Source organism: Cydia fagiglandana, chromosome 26, assembly GCF_963556715.1.
Source record: "Cydia fagiglandana chromosome 26, ilCydFagi1.1, whole genome shotgun sequence".
NCBI lineage: Eukaryota > Metazoa > Arthropoda > Insecta > Lepidoptera > Tortricidae > Cydia > Cydia fagiglandana.
In genome coordinates, this window is record NC_085957.1 from 1405031 (window position 1) to 1429464 (window position 24434).

Genomic DNA, 24434 nt, shown 5'->3' on the forward strand with positions numbered 1-24434 from the left:
GTGATTAGAATTGAAGAATTGTTCGTTTCATTTAAGTAACTGTCATCTGTAAAAGTCTGAACATGGCTGTCAAAAGAAATGCTATGCTTATTAAAATTTACTAATAATTCGAAATAAATAAAGTGCTTTATGTTGTTTATTAACCGATTTTAAATAAAATGAGGTAGCGTTTAATTCACAAAATGACTGAAATCAAGATAGAATCGTCAGATCTGTTAGCGTGTCGTATTTGCCTCGCGACGGACACCAAACTGTTTGGAATATACGAACACCAACTCGATGAAACTTTTGCCGATGTGATGGGTATAACGGTAAATATAATGTTTCTTATTATGACATGCGTGTGAAATATACTAATCTATCTTTTTAGGGTTCCGTACTCAAAGGGTAAATACGGAATCCTATTACTAAGACTCCGCTGTCGGTCCGTCTGTCTGTCACCAGTCTGTATCTCATGAACCGTGATAGCTAGGCAGTTGAAATATTCACAGATGATGTATTTCTGTTGCCGCTATAACAACAAATACTAAAAACAGAATATAATAAATATTTTAATGGGATCCCATACAACAAACATGATTTTCCCCCATTTTTTGCGTAATGGTACGGAACCCTTGGTGCGCGAGTCCGACTCGTACTTGGCCGGTTTATTGGACACATAAGACTTGTAAACAACGTCATTCACATTTGTATTTTTTTGTGGCAATAAAGCATTTTCAATTTTATTAATTTGGGCTAACCCTATCTGAAATCCAGCTTGAAATTTATTAGGAAGAACTGAAACGATTCAGGAAAATTCATTATAGACCCTGTGATTGCAATATAACAATGAATAACTATATTGAGGTGACCTGATAATAGGCCTCCAGGCAAGAACTATAAGCAAAAACTGAAAGAAAGCAAATGTTTTTCCACAACTCCTGAAATGGAGCAAACTCGGATTCCTGGAAAAAATCTGTTTGGCCTATAAAGAATGTTTTTTTCTAGAGTTCTTTAAAATTATACAGTACCTAATAATTAAGTAAATTAATTAAAATTGGCGTTTTCACATACTAACCAGTTATCCGCATGGGACGGCCTGCCTCAGCACCTTTGTTCTGTCTGTCGGGTGCTCCTGCTCAAAAGCTCTGGGCTCCGGGAGCGCTGCCACCGCGCCCAGGACCTTCTCAAGCAGTTTCTGATACATCAACAATTTGTAAGTGTATAATTTTCTAAACTGGAGGAGGCCTTCACCCAGAGAGGGATCCATATAAATAAATAAAACAACTAGTTCAAAAAGACACAGCTAAACTAAAAATATGGAAGAAAAGGCTATAATAATAATAATAACATATTTAGCTTGGGCCCTGCCCCGCTGCCGGCGGCACCCTAGGTTAGGTTTTTTATAATGTGTTTATAATTTTTTTTATTGTTTTGTAAGTGTTTTTATATTTTACTTTTATATTCATATTATAATTAACCTAACTTAAGAAGAAAAATAAATAAAGATTATAACATATTTCTAAAGTATCATTTATTTATTCAGAGTTTATTGCACAATAGAAAAACTTACTGTACAAAAAGCAAACTTAATGCCTTGAGGCTTTCTCTACCAGCCAACCTTAACTATGCATGAAGTGTGACATGGTGCTGGACGAAATGATGATATCACTACCAATGGCACATATGAATGAATACTCTTTGACATGTTATGCATATAGCCTATATAAATTTTATTTAAGAATTACTTCAAAATATTAGAATGTAGAGTCTGTCTCACACACATACACACACACCGTTCCTCGACACATATTATGTATATTCTATTTTTATTTTTATTCTTTATTTTTTTCAATTATTTATAATATCCAAAATTACAAATGTACAAATACATATAGATACATACATATATATATAATTTTAATTATATATATTTCATACATACATCGACCAGCGCTGCACTGGTTGTTCATAACTGTAGGTTTATTTAAGGTCCTGACGGAAGATCAGCGCTGCGGTCTCCGCAGTATTTATGCTGAGTCAGCGCCTATTCTTTACCACAACACATGATCCTCTACTTAAAATATGTCAAATATGTAAATAAATTGCTATTACTGCTATTGTAGTGTAAAATTGTATGTTGCCTTTTTCTTTTTTTTGTCTCTTGTCAACTTTCTTTTTGTCTCTTGTTATTATTTATTGTGTCAAAAAGCATGTAAGTTGTGGTTGAATAAAGATTTTATCTATCTATCTATCTATCTGTCTAAGCAAGGTCAAAGCTAATTCTGCACCAGTGTGTGCTCCCGGTACTAGTTTTCTATATAAATACAGTACCGGAACCGGGAGTTCCCGGTTCTCACCATACAGACTCACAAGGAAGGGTACCCAACTGTCCGACTCCGATTTGATTTATTTTGATATATGTTATAGAGTAGTCTAAAATAACGGACACGTATTTTTTTTAGCTGCCCAAACTCAACCTGTTAGGAGAAAATGGCCTTCAAAGTACTGAAAATTGACCAAACCTTCTAATTTGTATGAAAAACTTTTTTCTAAAAAATTTAGAATTATTTACTGGTTTCGTTGTATGTTGGAGAACATGAATAAAGAATGGGGACGTGTTTTGTCATTTCACCGCAAACTAATTTTTTATATAAAAATATATTTATTATACATATATAAATATAGCAAGTTCAAGTTCAAGTTCTTTATTGTATGTAAGAATCAGGTTACATTGCAGGTGGAATATACAATTACATATTTAGTTACACCGAAACTTTACCTTTACCCTACTCTACACCAAATTCGATAAAAGAAAGTGAGGGAATGTAATTATAAACATAATATTTTCATAGATTTGCCATTCCACACTTTGAGATTCCAAATGGCTTGCAAAGTTAGCTTGGCCCGAATCTACAAGTTGTGATAACAATGTTTAGAATAGATTTATGTAGTTTTAAATTTATTTGTTATTAATATTCACTTTAATGTCTACTATAACTTCTTTTTTACAGTTAACAACAGACTTCATACGCACCATAGACAGAATATCCAACCAGCTGTCACTGCATCTAACCATAGACAATCTAGATCAACCAATAGAAATCACACATGACGAAAACCATAAAGAATACATAGATTTTATTGAAAATGATCCAAGTATAGCAGATGATGTATACAATGATGCTGAATCTATAGATGATGATGATGATTTGCCATTAAAACAAATTGAAAAAAGAATATTTGAAGATAAGGAACCGCCCAAGAAAGTATTAAGAAAACGAAAAGTAGTCAAAGAAGTTAAAAAGAGTAGAAATGTCAAAAAAGTTCCTAACATAACTGTTAAAAAAGTGAAATCGAAAGAGAAAGTAGAGGACAAGACAGAGAAAGCTTATAAGAGAAAGAAGAAGGGATTCAAAAGGTTTTTTAGTTGTGAAGAGGATTATATTAAGTTTGAGAATAATTATAATATCAGTATAGTTAAGGTGAGTTGATAATATTATTTTTGTGTCTTAACAAAATGTTAACACATTATCGATGGGTCTTGGTTGTTCTGCTAATGTTATCTGATACAGACAATGATAATAATATTTTGTATCTATTTTACGACTGGGTCCCTAAATAAGATTAAAACTTAAATACATGGCTATCTTGAATGTTGTGAGAATAAGATCAGTCTCGCTCAGAGCGCCGAGCGTTGCGCACGCGTCACGGAACGTCATCGCACATAACATCGCGCACGCGCGGCAACTTTGCTTCTTATCAAAATAAACTTAACCATAAGTAGTTAGTGAAATGGAGTGTCAGCAATGTGAAATGGTGCTCTCTAAAAAAGGACCACACTTCGTGTGCCAGGGACCATGTCGAGGAACATTTCATAGAAAGTGCGTCAAAGGCCTGGCGGCGGACATGAGATGCGGTAAAAACAGAATTTATTGTCATAACTGTGAGATGGACTCGGACGACGAGGATCAAGAAGATGTTGCCGGTCACTCAAAGATCCTAAAAGACATACAAAAGAAAGTAGGTGCTATTCCCGGACTTCTAAAGGAATTAAGTTCCATCAACCAAGCCTTAAGCGTACTATCTGATAAATACGACACACTTATTCAAGAGCACGAGCAGTCGAAACAAAAAATAAACAAACTGGAGAAGACAGTCACCGCGGTAACTAACAGATGCGTTTACCTGGAAAAGTGCAATGCCGCTCTCGACCAAAAAGTGAATGACCTTGAACAGACTGCGCGTAATAATAATATTGAAATAGTCGGCGTTGAGCAGCTTCCTAACGAAAATGTGAAAGACATCGTGTCAAAAGTGGGCCAAGCACTAAATGTAAACACTGCAGACATCGAATGGGCGAAGCGAGCTCGTCAACCACGAGCTGATCGTAAACCTGCGCCAATCCTTGTTGGATTCAAGGTCAGCGGCAGCGGCGCGGCGTCGCGGGACACTTGGCTTGCCCAGCGACGTAAGGTGACAGAGATAACAAGCAACGTCGTCACTAATGGACCCGCTGTAAACAAACTATATATCAACGAAGACCTGACCCATTCTGCTAGAGCTCTACTCTGGAACACCAAAAAACATCTGCGTGAAACCTACAAATATATCTGGGTTTCGAACGGGAAAATATTGGTTAAAAAAAGTGACGGCGATAAAACCATACGTATATGTGGAGATAGCGACATAGACGACCTTAAAAACTAATTATCTACCTAGTGTTGCAGCAATTATTATTAACTACTGTTTATGTGATTACTCTCTTATTCAAATTCACAGACTTAGATAACTTAGACACTATTTTAAGTGAACCTGTTAAGTATGCTTGTATTGATAGCTTATCAAACTGGGACATTAATTACAATTCAAAAGACTTATTTATATTGCATGTTAACATCTGTTCCATAAAAAAACACTTTGACGAACTTCTTACAACCCTTTATCAACATTTGAAACATATAGACATCCTTGTTATTACCGAAGCCAATATAAATTTCTCATTATTGCCTTTGTTTACTATTAAAGGCTTCAAAGTTGACGCCTATACTCGTGAGGGACGCAGCGGGGGAGGCGTGCTCGTTTACTCGCAAGAGCGACTTGCGGCGCGTGCGAGTGAGACGGGTGCGCTGGCCACTGCGAGTATAATGCGGACAGCAGAGTGTGTTTCCATTTCCATCAATAATAATAACGATCATATTTATGTGATATCCATATACAGACCACCACGCTTCAATAAACATGATAGAGTATTAGAATTCTTAACTGAGTTTCGTAACCTACTAAAAAGTATACCTAGAACCTCTAAGGTCGTAATCTGTGGAGATATTAATATTAATTTGTTAAATTGTCATGAAAGTAGAGACATAGAGTATGAAAACATCTTATCGGAACATGGATTTGTAAAATGTATTAAGGATGTCACACGAAGAGAAATTGTTATGGGAAAAATTGTAGAATCATGCATAGATCATATATACGTTAGAGCACCTATATCTATCATAGACTCAGCCGTCATTACACACAAGATTTCTGACCACTACTTTACTTCAGTTGTGATACAATGGAAACAGCGACTAGTAACCAGTGGACGCGGGAACACGTGCGCCGCGACTTCCCGGAATCGGCGTGAGCCGGGCGGCACGGCGACGCGTGCGCCAGCGCCCGCTGTTACTAGGCGCGTACTCGATAATAGTCTCGTAAGAGAAAAGTTATTAGAAACTAATTTTGAAGACTTGTTAAATATACAATGTCCAATTAAATTATATGAAAGCTTTACTGTTATGTTTAAAAATATTTATGATTCATGTTATAAAATACAACCGACCAAAGACTTAAATAATATTAGAGATAATAAGAACTGGATTAATGATAACTTGAAAAAAATGATCTCAAAACGGGATAGATTGTTCGTAGTTTGGTGTAATGATCCAAAGAATATGTTGAAAAGACTTGATTATACTAAATATAGAAATAAGTGTAATAAAGCAACTAAGAAGTGTAAAAATGAATACGATAAACAAAGTATATTAGATTGTAATAAAAATATTAAGAAAGTATGGGAGAAAATAAACAGTTTATTAGGAAATAATAAAATCTCATTAGATAGCTCCGTCCTTAGTAATATGGTAGACCAAGGTAACACAATTAGAGACATTTGTAATAAGTTTGCATTTACCTTTACAAACGAGATAGAGCAAATTAAGCATACATGTAACGATATATGGTTAGACAGAAACAAATATGTAAACAAGACGGACGTGTGTATGAGATGGCAACCCGTGCATAGCAAAGACGTTAAACGTGTAATTAATCTAATAGATAAAAATAAAGCGCCGGGAAGCGATCTTGTACGCATGTCTGACCTGAAGCTAATCGTAGATAAAGTATGTCCAGTCATAGCCAAATTAATTAATCTATCAGTTACTCAACATAAATACCCTAATAAGTTAAAAGAATCTCTAGTACGTCCAATCCATAAAAAGGGTGACCGTAAAGTATACTCAAACTATCGACCAATATCCATTCTCTCCAGTATAGATAAAATAGTTGAAAAATGTATAATCAATCAAACAAGCTCCTTTCTTCAAAAAAACAGTATATTAAATGATTGTCAACATGGGTTTCAGAAAAGTAGAAGTACTGCCACTCTTTTGTCCAAATTCACTGATGAAATTAATACTTACTTAGACGATAAAAAATTTGTTGTAGCAATATTCTATGATTTTAAGAAAGCATTCGACACTTTAGATACAAACACCCTTTTAAATGGAATGGCTGAATGTGGTGTGGGGCAGCCGCTAAACAAATGGTTTCGCGACTATCTCACATCACGTTCATACCGAGTGAAGATTGGAGACGACCTAAGTGATGAGACACTAGTACATTGTGGAGTACCACAGGGTTCCGTATGTGGCCCCGTGTGTTACTTAATGCATGTAAATAGCTTATGTGGAGTTCTGCGAAACTGTTCCGCACATATGTTTGCTGACGACCTATGCACCCTACGCGCAGGTACCAATATGATAGAAACTTGTCGTCTAGTTCAACAAGACATAGACTCAGTGGTAAAGTGGTCACATGACAATGGCATTATATTGAATTCAGATAAAACTAAGCTCCTAATTATACAATCGCCATATCTAAGCCCAACAGAAATGCCACTCCCTATGTATACCCATAGCTTTACTTGTCTTCATAATAACTTACACGATTGCCATTGTAAACCAATAGAAAAAGTTGATTGTGTTACATATCTAGGTGTTAAAGTAGATTCCGCATTTTCTTGGCAACAACATATAAATTATATCTGTAGCAAACTTAGAATTTTATTAGGAAGATTTTACCACCTTAGCTTTAAAGTACCAATTAATGTATTAAAGTGCTTATATTTTGCAATAGTTGATTCCGTGTTAAGCTATGCCCTTGATTGCTATGGTCTCACTTTTAAATCGTATATAGATAAAGTAGAAGCGCTACAAATTAGATTCTTAAAGTTACTCGTCAATAAAAAAACTAGAAACAGTTGTAAAGGTAATTATAATAAACTATTTAAAATTTGTAAAATACTCCCGGTCAGTTTAAAACACAAATACCTCTTAGCAATTAACAACCACAGCAATAAAGAGCAAATCTCGACACGAGTAGAACATAAACATAATACAAGATCAGTGGCTGTGCAAAAATATGAAATACCCCGCGTCACCAATTATTACGGAGACCGAACTCTAAAAAAAAGGTTGCCATATTTCTTAAACAGTCTTCCAGAAAATATCAGGCTCGAGCCCAATAAAACTAGATTTAAAACAGCAGTAAAGCAGCACCTATTGAAAATGCTTGGGTGACAATTGCATGCCTGTGCCTGCAAATGTCACCCAAGTAAAGTAAGGTATATCTGATTATATTAGTTAAGTGTATGATGTTAGTTTTTATAATATTTTACATTGATTACGTATGTAAGTAATTATATCAGAGACTCGCACCTGCAGACAAACTGTGTAAACAGTTTTGCAGGGAACTGAATTAGATCATAAGGTTATTTCTTGTATTAATAATAGTAATAAATAAATAAAAAAAGAGAGAAGGTAAGAGCTGACAATATACGTCCCACTGCTGAGCACAGGCCTCCTCTCATGCGCGAGAGGGCTTGGCCTATAGTCCCCACGCTAGTCCTATGTGGATTGGGAACTTCACATACACCTTTGAATTTCTTCGCAGATGTATGCAGGTTTCCTCGCGATGTTTTCCTTCACCGAAAAGCTAGTGATAAATATCAAAATATATTTCGTACATGATTTGCACCCGCGACCTCCGGATTGAAAGTCGGAGGTCATATCCACTCGGCCACCACCGCTTTTTACATAAAAAATAATTAATTACAATTTTTACATATTATTTACTAACGTTCCAAATTTATCCCATGGTTTTCATACGAGATATAAAAGTGTCTAAACTTTTTCCCGTTTCTTCCGTCATTTTTTTAATATTATAAAGCCAACACTTCCTCATAAGTAAAAAAAAAAACAAAAATAAACATAATTTATTCAAAAAACACGTATTAAATGGTTACATTTATATAAAACAAAGACTTAAAAACCGGACAAGTGCGAGTCGGACTCGGCCACCGAGGGTTCCGTACTTTTTAGTATTTGTTGTTATAGTGGCAACAGAATACATCATCTGTGAAAATTTCAACTGTCTATCACGGTTCGTGAGATACAGCCTGGTGACAGACAGATGGACGGACGGACAGCGGAGTTTTAGTAATAGGGTTCCGTTTTACCCTTTGGGTACGGAACCCTAAAAATAGTGATAGTTTACATGTGCCCGAATTAGGATTCCCTGTGTTTTAGGTAAGCGAAGAAGAGCAACTAAAAGACATGGAGGCGCGCAAGCAGTCGGCCAACTACGCGCGCGCGCTGCTGCGCTGCGAGAAGTGCTACAAGGGATTCCTCTCCGAGGCCACGTTCGAAAACCACCAGAAAGTGCATGATCCGGTGAGATTATCAAAATTAATAGACACTTTTAGGAAATTTGGTGACAATAACTATACATTTATTATTAAAATTAAGTATACTCTAAATATATTAAAAATGAAAAAATAAAATAAAACTCGACACGGGTGTAGGTAAAATTTCATTAACCCGCTCCGTAAAACCGCGCCACCCAGCGGACACCCTCAAAGTCATACAAAAAATGACTTACATTTATAACTTTACATAGTTGTTGTTATATTATTTTATGGTTTGTATGTTTTATAACACTAAACTCTCGCGTTTTGTACACATGGGTCGATCAACTATTTCTTGTCGTTATTTCGTTCCATCAGCCAGGAGACAACAGTAGCATAGTTTCTTAGAAGAGCTGCTGTACCATGTTCTACAAACGTGCTTAGTAGATGTCCCATTATGGAAAGGCCTTATAACTACCAAATAATTCAAGTTTGGTTCATTTAAATACGAAATAACCAGTATTTTAAGAGTGACCCAGGAGACCGTAACCATGGCTGCTAGTGACAAGAAAAAGTTGATTTACCCACATAATTAATGTCATTAAGGCCCACTTGCACCATCCCAATAACCCGGGGTTAAACAGTTAAACCGTTACCCCAGTGTCAAATTGTACTGGTAACCATGGTCACTCCAGGTTTAACCGGTTAACCCCGGGTTAGTGGAATGGTGCAAGTGGGCCTAACGGGTCTAGCGTGGATTTCTGTACATAACCACAGAATAAATAATAGTACTAGGTACAGAAGACTCACTCCCTAACAAAACGCGTCTGTTACAATCAGCACAGATATGGCCGCTATAGTTCGCTTTTTTTAGCATTAGAAAGAACTTGAGAGAAGGTAAGCGATCTTGGCATGTCTTTTAATTGAAAAACGTTTTTTAAAAATCATTAACTATTACTTATGAAAGCAGAGGAATATAAAAGATCGTATTAGACTCATCATTGTTACATATTTGCTGTAACTTATTTTTAAAATATGTTTTTCAATTAAAAGATACATCAAGATTGTTTACCTAATTTCTAATGCTAAAAAAAACGAAGTATAGGTGGCGACAGCGCCACGCGCGGCTTATGGCAAACCCCAAAATTGGGGCCGAACGGATGCACTTTTAGCTACTTGTAGCAAAGCGGCGAAATCGCGGAGTGAGCCACGCCTGACCTAACTTGCCCCATTTTCATAATATTGTAGATAATGGGCTCCAACGAGTGTCACCTCTGCTTCGCGCGCTTCAAGCACCCGACGCGCCTGCGCCGCCACATGGAGACACACACACTCAAGTTTATTTGCAAGCTCTGCCCACTCGTTACCAGACATCGGTGAGTGGTAAAAAATCCTTTTTTCCTCAATTTTATTCATATATTGAATTTTTTATGTTATTTTTCAATTAATCAGCTCTTTCGACTTTAATAGATATAAGTGTCCCAAAGTTTCCAAATGTTTATCGTTCGTTCTTTTCCGTTACAAACGCTAAGAAAAATAAATAAATAAATATTATAGGGACATACACAAATAGGGAATATTACGCGAAACTCTGCGTAGGGGGCACCACTATCACAATCCATTGGGTCTCTATTGTTTCCCAAATAGTTTTAAGTCATAATTGGTTTTTCTCAGAAACACAACTTTTCATGATTGCCATAAAACAAACCTAACCTAACCTATCTATAGAATAACCTTAGGAAAATCCTGAAAAATTAACTGTTTCAGTTTTATGACTAACGATAATATGACAAACAATACATTATGACTTAAAACTTTATGGGAAACAAAGGGACCCCCAATCCATTATAATCTGGGGGTCTACCGCGAAATAAGAAAATCGAAATTTCGTTATCTAACCTCTCTATCACTCTTGTATATTCGAGCGATAAACAGGCAGATAACTAAATTTAGATTTTCGCGTTTCTCGGTAGGCCCTTGTCAACAAACCGCCTTGATACATCAATGTCATATTTTATTGTCTGTGAAAACTTGTCAAAAAACAGTTTAAGGCACAGTATGTATAAGTTACTCTATGGTTTACTAGCTACCTTAGTGCTGCACTCTAGCGGCAGAACATTGCAGTAATACCCCCTGTTGATTAAGTCCCCCGGTAAGCTCAAGAAGGCTTGTGTTGTGGGTACCAGACAACGATATACGTAATATACAAATATTTAAATAAATAAGAAACATCCATGACTCAGGAACAAATATCTGTACTCTTCAAATGCCCTTACCGGGATTTAAACCCAGGACCATCGGCTTCACAGGCAGGGTCACTTACTAGGCCAGTGCGGCCGTCTGTAGAAGAAATAGGTATATTTTCTTTTCTTTGTTTAATTTATTTAGGTAAACAAACAGTCACTATAGTTCGTTTTTTTAGCATTAGAAAGAACTTGCAAGAAGGTAAGCGATCTTGACATGTCTTTTAATCGAAAAACGCTTTATAAAAATCAGTAACTATTACTATTGAATGCAGAAGAATTAAAATAATCGTATTACATTCATAATTGTTACATATTTGCCGAAACTTATTTTTAAAATGTGTGTTTTCAATTAATAGACACATCAAGATTGTTTACCTTATTTCTAATGCTAAAAAAAACGAACTATACAAGAAAGGCTTAAATATAAAGTATTTTCAAACCTATATACAGTATGTGCGACCAACACCGTTTACCACTTATTACAATTAGGTACTTTGATTATTCGGAGCTTATACCTCTGGAGCGTAAGGCTCCGAAAGGCATTGACAAGGTAAAGTTTATTATTATATTAAATTCATACATCATAAAATTAAATATTTAACGCTTAATGGTTAAATTTTATTTATTCACAGAGGCATGGCCATGATGCACTCAGACTTCCACTCGGGCAAAACGTTCGAGTGCAAATACTGCGGCCTCACCTTCAAGAAGAAAACAACCTTCAACACGCACATCCGTGTGCAACACCCTTTAGAGAACGCGTCGGGGGGCACGTGTGACGTGTGTGGAGAGACCTTTATCGGGAAGCGGGGGCTGCAGCAACATAAGACTATGGCGCATAGGAAGGTTAGTACAATTATATGTTGCCCTTATTGCTCGCTTTTGCAGCATAAATATAGTTTATATATAGGCAGCAGAACCCCACAGTACAAGACCGTATGACATCAAACTATTAAAGTAGGCGAAGTAAACCAACTATTAAAGTAGGCGAAGTAAACCAACTACATGAGTTAACTGTCTCATTTTTCTGACTGCAAAAGCAGCTGAGCTCAACCTACTAGCTAGTGTAGTTACATGGGATCCCCATTGCAAAGAAGACGATCTTTAATACGCACATACGTGTGCAGCACCCTTTAGAGAACGCGTCGGGGGGCACGTGCGATGTGTGTGGAGAGACCTTTATCGGGAAGCGAGGGCTGCAGCAACATAAGACTATGGCACATAAGAAGGTTAGTACAATTATATATTGCTCTTATTGCTTGTTTTTGCAGCATAAATATAGTTTCTACATATATCGGCAGCAGAACCCCACAGTACAGGACCGTGTGACATCAAACTATAAAAGTAGGCGAAGTAAACCGAAGTGTGCCGCCTCTACATTTCCTTTATCGGATAGGAAGGTTAGTACAGCTTACAAAACAAAACTAAATTTCGACTGCGGGGAAATTTCAACTAATCGAAATATCTTCATAGAGTGCTATATATGTCCAGATAGCGAACAAGATGTGTTGAGTGAGACTAGTTAATAATGTAAAACAGGGAGGGATAAGGAACGGGTTTTGACGGATAGTTACTTTCGTAATTATTTAAGACTAGTCGGGCCCGCAGCTCCGCTCGCGTAAATGAAATAAAGAGTGTGTCAACCCTGCCAGGGTTCATAACGGTGATAGGGATTTCTTATTTGTACCCGTTATTTGGATAACTTAATACGCAAAATATCCGAAAAAAAAAATGTGATTTGATAAAAGGCAAAATTAAACAGGGAAGATATTTCGATTAGTTGAAATTTATCCGCAGTTAAAATTGCCTCCCTGCACCTTAAATAAAATATATAAATGCAAAACCTTACACATAAGATCTATATCTACAACAGTAAAAACTAAACATTAAAATCCAACCAAATTTTGAAAAGTGCCATCTATTTAGTAAGTTGAACCCTAAATAAGGAGATAATTAACATTTTCCCTTTACGTAGGTCACTCGATAAGTTTTGAGATGCTCGAAATTCGAAAATGGAACGCACCTGAATTATATGTTTTTAAAAGGCAAATTTATTTAAAAATAGAACACAAGTTGCGATTCGCTCCAATTTAAATAATTTGGCCAAGCCCGAGATAGCTCGAGGCATTTAGTGTTCCGTACGGCTACCATCAGTTTGGCATTGACATAAACGATATCGTAAACGTAATTTACTTCCTATAGGTATATCTCTTTCGCACTAATATGTCAGTACGAGCGAGATGCATAGAAAGTAAATTACGTTCACGCCCACGGTAGCGTTTATGTCAATGCCAAACTGATGGTAGCCGTACCGCTCGCATCGTTACATTTTACAGAGGTTGTTTGCCTGTTTTTAGGATACCGTATTCAACTACACACACAACAATAGTACAAAGTGTCTTAAGTGCGAAGGCCGAAGGCCGAGCTTTAGCAAAATGTCATTACTTTAGCACAAAGCAATAGTACAAGCTGTACAAGTGTCTAAATGTGAAGGCCAAAGGCCGACCTCCGCGTAGCCCGAAGGCCCGAAGCGTCCAGGATGTCAGTGCTTTAACACAGAACAATAGTACAAGTGTCTAAATGCGAAAGCCGAAGGCCGAGCTCCGCATAGAGCCGAAGGCCCGAAGCGTCCAGGATGTTAGTACTTAAACACAGAACAATAGTACATATAAGTATCTAAATGCGAAGGCCGAAGGCCGAGCTCCGCGTAGGGCCGAAGGCCCGAAGCGTCGAGGCTGTCAGTTCTGTGTTTAACCACTGACATCTTGCAGGCTTCTCGGGCCTTCGGCCCTACGCGGAGCTCGGCCTCCGGCCTTCGCATTTAGACACTTGTATTAATTACCTGTGTTTAGAACTGACCTCCTGGATGCTTCGGGCTTTCGGCCCAATGCGACTTCAGCCTTTGGATCTTGCGACTTAGACACTTGTACTTAAAAATACTTGGAAAAGTTACGGGAGGCGCGCGTCTGCCGGACGCTTCGGATCTTCGAATCGCTCCTTCGGCCGTTGCATTTAGTTAGATTCTTGCACTATTGCTTTGTGTTTGAATACCGAAGTCGAGCATCTCGCGAATGCTTGATGTATTATAATAATTTAGAGTAAGGCCAAGCGCGCACCACGATTTTTTGTCCTGCGATAATTTTGTCGCAGAAATGCAACGTATGTGTTTATAAGTTAGGCGAAGTGCGCACCACGACTTTTTGTCGCGCGATAATTTAGTCGCAGAAATGTAACGTATGTGTTTACATGGCAGTGCGCGCATATGCGACAAAAAAATCGCAGCGATTTTAAAATTGTCATTTGTCATATTTTTCCGCGACTGCTCGCGACGCGATTGTCGCAAAGTGAATTGCAGCATACGGAGTTGTATGGCCCCGCGCGCACTGCGATAATAAAATCGCACCCCGGACCTCAGTCGGCATTTCGCTCTCCAAGCATCAACATATCGGAACCTGCTTCTCCAATGGAGTCACAAGATGAGACGCAAGATGTTGACCGTTTAATTATAGAAATAGAAGATCACCTTTGTGGTATAAATACTCAAAGTCATACAGCGATTGCATATTGTTTCATGACAAGCGACTGGTACGAAATGCATGTTGAGAATGAACAAATCGTCGACTTTTTCATCGCAGTGCGCGCAGTGAATTTTCTGCGATATATTACAGCGCGATTCTATAATCGTGTCACAAAAATTAAAATCGTGGTGCGCGCTTGGCCTATAATACCTTAAATGTATACTCCTTCAATTTGAATTTAGAACTCATTATTTTTTTTTATTTGATTTGTTTCTAGTTCTATGCCATATATATAGACTTTAATATTATTTAGAACTGCTAAAAAACAAGATCGGCTTACTTTAAATATTTCGTCAATTTTACCTTTGTTTCTAAAAACTGTGATATTTAACTGTCATATACTATTAATGTCTTCCAAAATTATTTTCTCGTAACAGGACTGAGGGGCTACCGCGAAAACCGAAATTCGCAATTTGCGGGGATCTTTCTCTTTTACTCCAATGAAGGCGTAATTAGAGTGACAGAGAAAAATGCTCGCAATTTGCGAACTTCTATTTTCGCGGTTATAGCCCTGAATCTTGTTGCTCACCGATCCGTTCAAAAATATACATAAGTACTGAATATAATTAATAGATATTATAATTATACAATTAATACAGAAATGAAAATGGTACTTAATGAAAAGGAATATTGTGTATATTGTTTCGACGCATCAGATACTCTCAATAAAATCTATACATGAGGCCAAAGCTGTTCATAAATATTAAATGACTTTATTATCTCTATACGCCTTACTAACTCTATGTGTCCTATTGTGAAAAAAAAAACACAACGACAGTCAAGGACGGAATTCTTAATTTGAATTTTTCAGATTTTTTAAATTGCCTAGTCCATTGGTTGGAAAGCCCGTTCGAAATTGAAACTTATTTGCAATATAATAAGGTCGGATTTTGTAGATCTCTCGCATACTTATAGTAGGCTATTGAGATAAAATTAAATATCCCACAAAAATAAGCAAGCAGAATTATAACTTTGTGTCAAAGACATAAGTCATAAATTTCAATGCCAAAGTTTTAACTAAGGATGTTTCTCGCCTAATATGAATTGACCAGTGTAAGCATCAGTTAGCTAGCCCTAAGCAACCAAAGGTCAAGCTGCAGTTGAAAAACTAATAAAGATAAAGTTAAGCTGATAATTTTCCCGCCGTCTCCATGCTTCTTTAAGTTGGGTATTGACTGGTCAGCTGCCTGTTAGCTATAGTTTTCGCGAAAATCGCCAGGACAGAGGTGAAAATTTTTGTATGAAAACTTGCAACTTTAAATGCATTTTTTGACGAAACTATTGCAGTCTAAAATGAAGTCAAAATCAGTCCATCGACTCAATTTTTTGCAAGCTTTCTAATGGTACCCCACACGATTCTTACAAATGAAAAAAGTTTCAGCCTACCCCTCTCAACCCCCTAAATTTCCCCCTTTAATAAGAAATAAGCAGTTTTGACTTATTTACAATATGAGTGGTGGTAATTGCTATAACTGTTCCAAATTTTAGGTATCTATGTCAAACGGTCTCTGAGAAAAACGTATTTAACTGATTTGCAAGACCGAAGTGATCCCATAAGTGTTCCGTAAACAAAGTTTTGTACGGAACACTAAAAATGAACATGTTACAGTCATTTTTCCAAAACGGTTTTCGCGTTTTTTCTTTGAAACGATGGAGCTTAACCGCGAACATTTGCGTGCTATGATATTTTATGATTTTAAATTTGGTTTATCTGAACAATTGTGTTTGCAACGATTGCAGTCAGCGTTAGGAGATTCTGCTCCTTCACGGGCAACAGTTTTTAGATGGTTCAACGAATTTAAAAGGGGTAAAACCAGCCTCGAATATCACCACCGAAGTGGTCGCCCGCAAACAGCAGTAACTGCAGAAAACGTGTGGACTACTGAAATGTTGGTGCGAGAAGATCCACGAATAACATACAAGGACATAGAGAAGATCCTAGCGGTCAATTCGGGGAGCGTTAATATAATCCTACATCAATATCTTGGAGTGAGGAAGCTCTGTTGTCGTTAGATCCCGCGTTTGCTCTAACAAACTGATGAAGTTGCGATTTCTGCCCTATCGGATCAAGACTGGCAAAAATGTTTTCAAAGTTGGTTTAGATGAATGGAACTTTGAATATAGAATGATAGAGAGTATTTTGAAAAAATGTAATATAAATAGTGCTAATATCTTGAATAGTTTTTCTGTATCTCAAAACTTATCGAGTGACCTACGTAAAATAAATCGTACACAAATAATATTTTTTTTATCACTAACACCAGTCTGCCTGTCACCACGAACGTAACGTCACGTTCGAAACGTCAGGCCATAAATAAACGTAAGTTTTACGCGATTAAGTCCCGTGTTACTTATAAAATTATGAGTGAAAATCGTGTTGGTTTAAAACTTAAATCAATATATGTACTCAAATCAGTTTGATTTTTGGGGTGCTATAATGCATATAATGCAATACCTCTCTTTTTTTTCGGGGCTAAAAAGTTCCCAAACTATGCATTATTGCAGATGCCGATCAAAGAGCTGAAGTGTTCTGTGTGCAGCGTACAGTTTGAGAACCTCGACGCCGTGGTGAGACACTCGGCAGCTGACGGATGCGACCCCAAACTAAGGTAATCTATGTGTCCCGCCGAGTTTGTTGCCGGTCCCATATTGGGATACCCTCCTCCGATTGAGGGGGGTTTTAAATCTTCTCGAGGCAGAGGTGTAGGGTTGGAGCCGGTGTAGCTTTATTTGACGTTCAGAAGCGCATTGTAATATGCCTACTTGAATAAACTATTTTTGAAGTGAAAACTTCTTTAGCGGCGCTGTGCACTTTTTGTGATGGGGAAAAAATGTTAAACTCGCGACAGGTAAGATTCGTAAGACGTGACGTCAATTGTGACAGACGTTGACTGTTACAATGTCATTGAGTGTTTCTTTACTGATTTAAATGCCACCTAGTGAGTTTCCCTCTAACTGGTACTAATATAACTCGAGTACTAACAGTAATGTGCTTAGGGGTTTCAAGTAATGCGACGAAATAACGCTAGATGGCGTTAACCGCAATTATACATAGTGCTGCAGACATTTTGCACTAGATGGCGCTGTTATTAATATTTTGACGTAAGACGGACACGTGACCTGATCGAAAAATTGTTACAATGTCATTGAGTTTTCACTTCTGCCGGCACTCCCGGAGTGCAACCCGTTGTTTTTTTTCATCTTTATCTTATTATATCCAGCAACAGCATTTTTTAAAGCGAGCAATGTTTCAGAGCGTGTCCTCAATGCGGAGAGACGTTTCTCACCGACGAGCATTATGCAGCGCACGCGGACACCGCGCACGTGAAGCCGGTCTACAAATGTGACGACGTACGTATATCTGTAGCTGCCGGGCTAGTAACGAGGGGCGCGACTAGGGTTACCAAATGTCAGGAATGCGAAAAAGTCGGGAATTTTAGTGAATTAACAAACTTTTCTATTATGTACCTGAAAAGGTACATTAGTACTACATAATCCACAGATCCACTGAGCGAAATGAGCTATATATATCACCGCAAGCGAAAGATATGAATCGATCTTTTCAACTACTTCCCGAGTGGGTTTATTGTACTTCTGACGTGATAACGTCTTATAAATCGATGAACACCGGTAGCTTGCACGAAAAAGTGTCACGTTGTGGACAGATCTCCATGGTAACGTTACGGCCAAAGTATGCAATTTTTCTTCTATGTTTTCTTATGACGTTATCACGCAAAATCACAGAATAAATAATAGTACTGGGTACAGAAGACTCACTCTCTAACAAAACGTGTCTGTTACGATCAGGACAGATATGGCCGCTAGGTGGCGACAGCGCCACGCGCGGCTTATGGCAAACCCCAAAATTGGTTTGGAGCGGATGTACTAGGAAAGCGACGAAATCGCGGAGTGAGCTACGCCTGGCAAAATTATCGTCCGTAAACCGACTTTACGGACAACCATTTTTTTCTTTTTCAGTGCGACAAATCGTTCGCAACCAAATCCTCGCTGGGCACGCACGTGGATCGCGTGCATCTCAAGATCAAACCCAAGAAGATCGGCTTCTACAAGTACCACATGTACCCGAAGAAAATGCAGATCAAGCGAGTCGAAGAGATCTGTGAGGTGTGCGGGAAGGGGTATCCGGTCAGTACACTCGTACAATACAAATACAAATGTTTTATTTCAGAAATAAAATTATAACAATATTACATTTATGCTGGCCACCACACCAATGGGGAGACATAGTCATAGTACTACCGTATAGAAAGGACACTTCCTACAAAACCGAAGCCCGACAGCGGTTCAGGGACGAATCATGCTGTCCCTTTCTAGTATATGGCATTATCCCTTTCGGCTATTTAGGGTTGGCAAAATTATGTGCCCACGCTAATAATTATGCTTGGTTTCAGAGCTCGACGTGGCTGAAGTACCACCAGCGCACGCACACGGGCGAGCGGCCCTACAAGTGCCCCTCGTGCCCCAAGAGCTACATGACCCCCGCCGCGCTGCAGGTCTGTACTTTAAGAGGGGTTTTTGGTCTACTCGTTGTAATTACAATACTCAAAAATCTAAAAAAGTCAAACACAGGAGCATAGCTATGGTTAATGACATCAAATTATGTAAAAATATTTTCCATAATGTCAATATCCAGAGAGGAAAATGGGGACTACGTTTGTATTGAGAAGCGGCCATCCCCTTTCCTATTAATGTAGGATAGTAACATGTGTTTCGCGATTCGCAGAGCCACTCCGTGTCGCACACGGGCGTGCGGCGTTGGCAGTGCTCCGTGTGCCCCAAGACTTTCCTGCACCAGTCCTCCATCTACAAACATAAGCTGGTGAGTAACTTCATCTCAGCCATAAGACGTCCACTGCTGAACATAGGCCTCCACCTTTTTTAGGGGGTGAATGCCATAATCGCCACGCTTGGCAGGCGGGTTGGCGATCGCAGTCGAGTACACCGAATTTGAGGGACGCTGCTGCCCGTCCACCGGTGGTCTTGAACGTGGCTTAAGGACTTACCCGGGTCCTGGACGTAGTTTAAGAACATACCCGGGTGAGTAACTTACTTTATACAATATACTCAAACACACCACTGTGTCAGTAGAAAAAGGCGCGATATTCAAATTTTCTATGTGAAATTAACCATTTGCGCCTACATTTTTTATCTGAGTATAATAACTTCCCCTTCTGCCTCTTCTTCTAAGCACTAAATTGTCTTAGATTTTCTTTACATATCTAACTCAATCAATGTACTTTTCAAAGCAATTAAATGACTTCAACACTTTTACCACAATAATACCAACGTTTGCTTAACCATTTGTAATTTACCAGGTACACACCGGTGAGAAACCATTCGCCTGCCACATCTGCAGTAAAACCTTCACGCAGTCGGGCTCGCTCGCCACGCACGTTAAATACGTGCACATGAAGCTGAAGCCACCTCCGCGCCGCCGGAGACACCAGCCTACGTAGTCCAGCCACTAAATACATGTAATGCACGTCTGCATAAAGTAGAGAAACCATACACGTGTGAGATCTGCAGTAAAACCTCGCAGTCGGATTCATTCGCCGAAAGAAACGTTAAATATGTATATACGAAGCTGAAGCCGCCTCCTCGCCGCCGGTGGCACCAGCCCGCGTAGATTAGCCACTAAACACATGCAGTACAGACGGCTCAGAGAGTGGAGAAATCATACACATGCAATGTCTGCAGTAAAACCTCGCAGTCAGGTTCACTTGCCACAAACGTTAAATAAAACCGGGAAGCCACCTCCACGCCACCAAGGACACCAGCCTGCGTAGTCCAGCCACTAAATACGTGTAGTACTGGTTTGGATTAAGATTTAAAAAAAAACCTTCATAATGAACGTCTGAAATCCTTTGAAACTAGCATCACAAATCTGTGAAATATTCTGTATCTACTATCCCCCTCATTCATAAACGCGCTAAAAACCTCAATTAGCTAATAATCGTTTGTCCTTATCTGTCATATTGACTTATGTATTTGTATGAAAGGGATAAAACATAATTTAACTAAATCATAAAGTTTTATGAATAAGGGGGGTAAGACATTATGAATTGAAATTGCAATTGTGCAATGAAGTTTAGATTTATTTATAAAATTTTAATAGAAATTATGTTTGATAATGCTCATATCATTCTCGAAATACTTTTATATCGGGTAATTCTTAATTCTAAGGTGGATTCTAAAACTTATAGTTTTGTTATTTGAAATTTCAGTATCCTCTGTCATTTGAATATGTCTAAGAGGGATGATGAAATTTTATTTTTCGATGTCCGTTGTCGGGTGTGTGACCAGTGCAAAATAAAAAAAATACCCCAATCTCAAAGGGACTGTACATAGTGTACATTATTTTTAAATCAATAATGTTTCTTTACACATAAGTAGTTTTAAAAAGTGTAGAAGTAAATAAATTATATATGGTATTATTATTGGTTTCTCTTAATAACCACATCTATTTTTTACCAAGGTTATCTAGTTTTATCGAAATCCATTCAGCCGTTTGGGCTTGTGCACAAATGTGCGGGAGGTTCGATAGGGGGAGGGGGGGTCACGAAAAAATCACGATAGATCACGTTGGGGGAGGTAGGTATAAGGAAACCTCACGTGTATTTTGCAAGCTTTTATTTAGTTTCACCTGACCGTTGTCTGTCTGTCTGTCTGTCTGTAATCAAATCTTGCAAGTTAAATTTGATCCACTTCCCGGTTTCCGATTGAGCTGAAATTTTGCATACATACGTAAGTTGACAATGCAATATTATGGTGTCATCGAGCTGATCTGATGATGGGGATTGGGGACCGGAGGTGGCCATAGGAACTCTGTGATGAAACAACGCAACCTAATTGTGTTTGGGGTTTTTAGAATTGTCTCGATGAGTATTAGTTGCCTGTGGAAAGAAAAGTACAGTCAGCGATAAAAGCTCGTACCAAGAATGAAATTTTTGCCAAAAACATATTTATTTCTACAGTGCACGAAACTAAGAAAAAAAAACCTACTACATGAGTAGATACTTTTTCTCATCTTCACTCTGCACTTCAAAGTAGCGAGTTTATTTAACGAAAATAGGAAAATAAACAAGATTTTCTATATACAATACTATTTATCTTACAATCAGGTCGAATGAAAAAAATTCAAAAAATACTTGTGAGGTGGGGGGAGGGGGGTACCCAAAAACCTTACCAAATATCACCAAGGGGGAGGGGGGAGTCAAAAGGCTCCAGGGGCCTTCGGGTCCAAGGAGGGGACAGCCTCGGCTGTTGGCAGCAGGCTGTGTTCGCGGAATAGAATAGATACAATGCTCTGCGATCCCGTGTTCACCGTCACTATTGCTGCGAGACGGGCATAACGTGGAGGGTTTAGTCGGTATTTGGCCCCATGGCCACGAGCCCGACATCCGTCCTATAACACTTTAAACTCTCGCGTTTTGTACACATATTTAATTACACAAACGGGCCTTTTTTAACGTTGGGGAAATGCGTTTACGCATGCCACCTGGTCTGGGGGAACCAGGAGGGATGACGGACTAACCAGTGGAAGACTACCGTCTAAAACCACCAACGAGTGTCGACTCCGCCTTGGATGGGGTGCCGCAGGGTCGCTATCAGCATTCGACCGCGATATAATTTCATTTTTTTACCTTAAATTCCAACGTTTCAGCTGAGTTGCAACAGCTGTGGTCACGGAAAGAACACACGAAATGAAACGTCGGAATTTAAGGTAAAAACAATGAAATTATATCGCGTTAGACCCGTTTGTGTGATTAAATATACCGTCCCAGTTCCCCAGCTAGGCGGGACGCCTAAATGGATTACTGAGGGAGGCGATGGCTGAGATACGCGTCATACTCGTGAACGGGTGCTGTTTGTGGAGACTGGTCTGTTTAAGCTAACACGAGCTATTATACTTAGTAACTTTATTTTTATTAATTAATTTCAGTGAGACCCCTCATTCTGCTCTCGTATGTTTCTTTTCTCTTAATGAATGTATAATTATACAGGATATTTACTCTTGGAGACCTTATACATCTCTAAGGATAATTTGATAAACTATAATCTTATAGTTCTGACACCTAGAGACTTTTACACCTCTAAATATTATAGATTTTTTTTGTGTGTTTTGTATCTGTATTTTGTATGTAATTCGACATTAAGAGACCATATACATCTCTTAGTAATTGTAATACGTTAGATTGAATTGTTAGTAATATTTTGTAAAATTGTTGATGTTATTATTTTTGCTTTTATGTAAATTCAATGTTGACGTGTAAAAGTGCCCTTGTGGCCTATTTGCTGAATAAATGTTGATGATGATGTTTGATGATTGACTCTACGTAAAAAAAGGCTGTGGGAGATGGACGGATATTTGGTACAAAATGTAATCAATGCGGTTTTGAAAGTGTTGGGAAATTTAATTTACTGGTTCCGTTTTAGGATATTTAATAATACGAAGAATCATGTGTAATACTTTTAATATTTACAACAGAATATCTAGAGGCGGACCAAAAAATGTCTGCAGCGGATTTGATAGCCCACGCAGTGAAAGTGTCATTTATACGTCATAATTTCATAGAAGATTGACGTTTAAAATAACACTTTCACTGCGTGGGCTATCAAATCCGCTGCAGACTATTCTTGGTCTGACTCTATGTAAGTTGATAAATAAATACTTATGAATAATTACTAATACAACATTTACAAATACTTTCAGACATGCACATTTTCTAAGCGCTAATAATACTATTGGTTGAGATTCAAGTATAAAACTATACACCGTGGCAGGGGTACGAAACTCCTTCCTTCGGGCAAATTCGGCTCCGTTCGGCTTAGCATTGCTCCATGGTATAATAATATACTCCGCCTGGTACTCTCTTCCCGTCTTTTCGTGGTCACGTGACTGACACAAGCCTACGTCATCATGCGACAGCGCTATATGATAATATGCGACAGCGCTATATAAAGCGGCAATGTTATTGTGACGTAGGCTTGTGTCACTCTGGGAAGAGAAGACCATGTTTTATTAGACTATGCATTGCTCTGAGCATTTATTAGGGTTGAGACAATTTGACGTCCCTTTGCACGACCACAGATAATGGCTTGAATTTTGACAAAGGGACAGCACGATTCGACCCAGGCCGCGTAGCCAATATGCCAATCGCTTACGCTCCGTAGCGATTGAAACGCAACTGTCACTGTCGCACTAATATGGAAGAGTGAGAGAGTCATAATGCTTTTCATTGTCGAAGCGATAGCGATTGTAACCTTGGCTAGGCCGGCTGAACCGCTGTCGAACTTCGGTTTTGTGGGAAGTTTCCTTTCTGTACGGTAGTACAATTATTAATTATTAGCGAGATCCTAATACACTGTTACCATACACTGATACCATAACCATAACTTGTGAGGCGAAATACCTAAGAAAGCGCAGAAATTGAAATTGATCGAAGTGACATTTAATCAATATTTTGACATTTTTCTATTAATTGACATTATTAACTTTAACTTGTAATTTAAGGCTCTAATATTATTGTTTATTTTCATTTAATCAAATCGTTATTATTATATCATATTTTGATTTAATTTCATTTCTTTCTCATTTCAATTAATTTATTTATCTCTATAACATGTGTAACAAAATGACATTGTATTGTATAGCATATA

At 38.2% G+C, this 24434-nt stretch overlaps 1 protein-coding gene across 1 annotated transcript; it reads left to right on the forward strand.

The window, feature by feature from the left end:
- Nucleotides 1–91: 91 nt before the first annotated feature.
- On the forward strand, nucleotides 92–20517 carry LOC134677539 (zinc finger protein 883-like). Its single transcript, XM_063536006.1, has 12 exons — nucleotides 92–311; nucleotides 1061–1195; nucleotides 2994–3464; nucleotides 8832–8975; nucleotides 10178–10305; nucleotides 11808–12021; nucleotides 17259–17362; nucleotides 18008–18104; nucleotides 18732–18899; nucleotides 19166–19267; nucleotides 19498–19593; nucleotides 20090–20517. The coding sequence occupies exons 1-12, from the start codon at nucleotides 183–185 to the stop codon at nucleotides 20228–20230; spliced, it is 1929 nt and encodes a 642-aa protein (XP_063392076.1). The 5' UTR covers nucleotides 92–182; the 3' UTR covers nucleotides 20231–20517.
- The last annotated feature ends 3917 nt before the right edge of the window (nucleotides 20518–24434 follow it).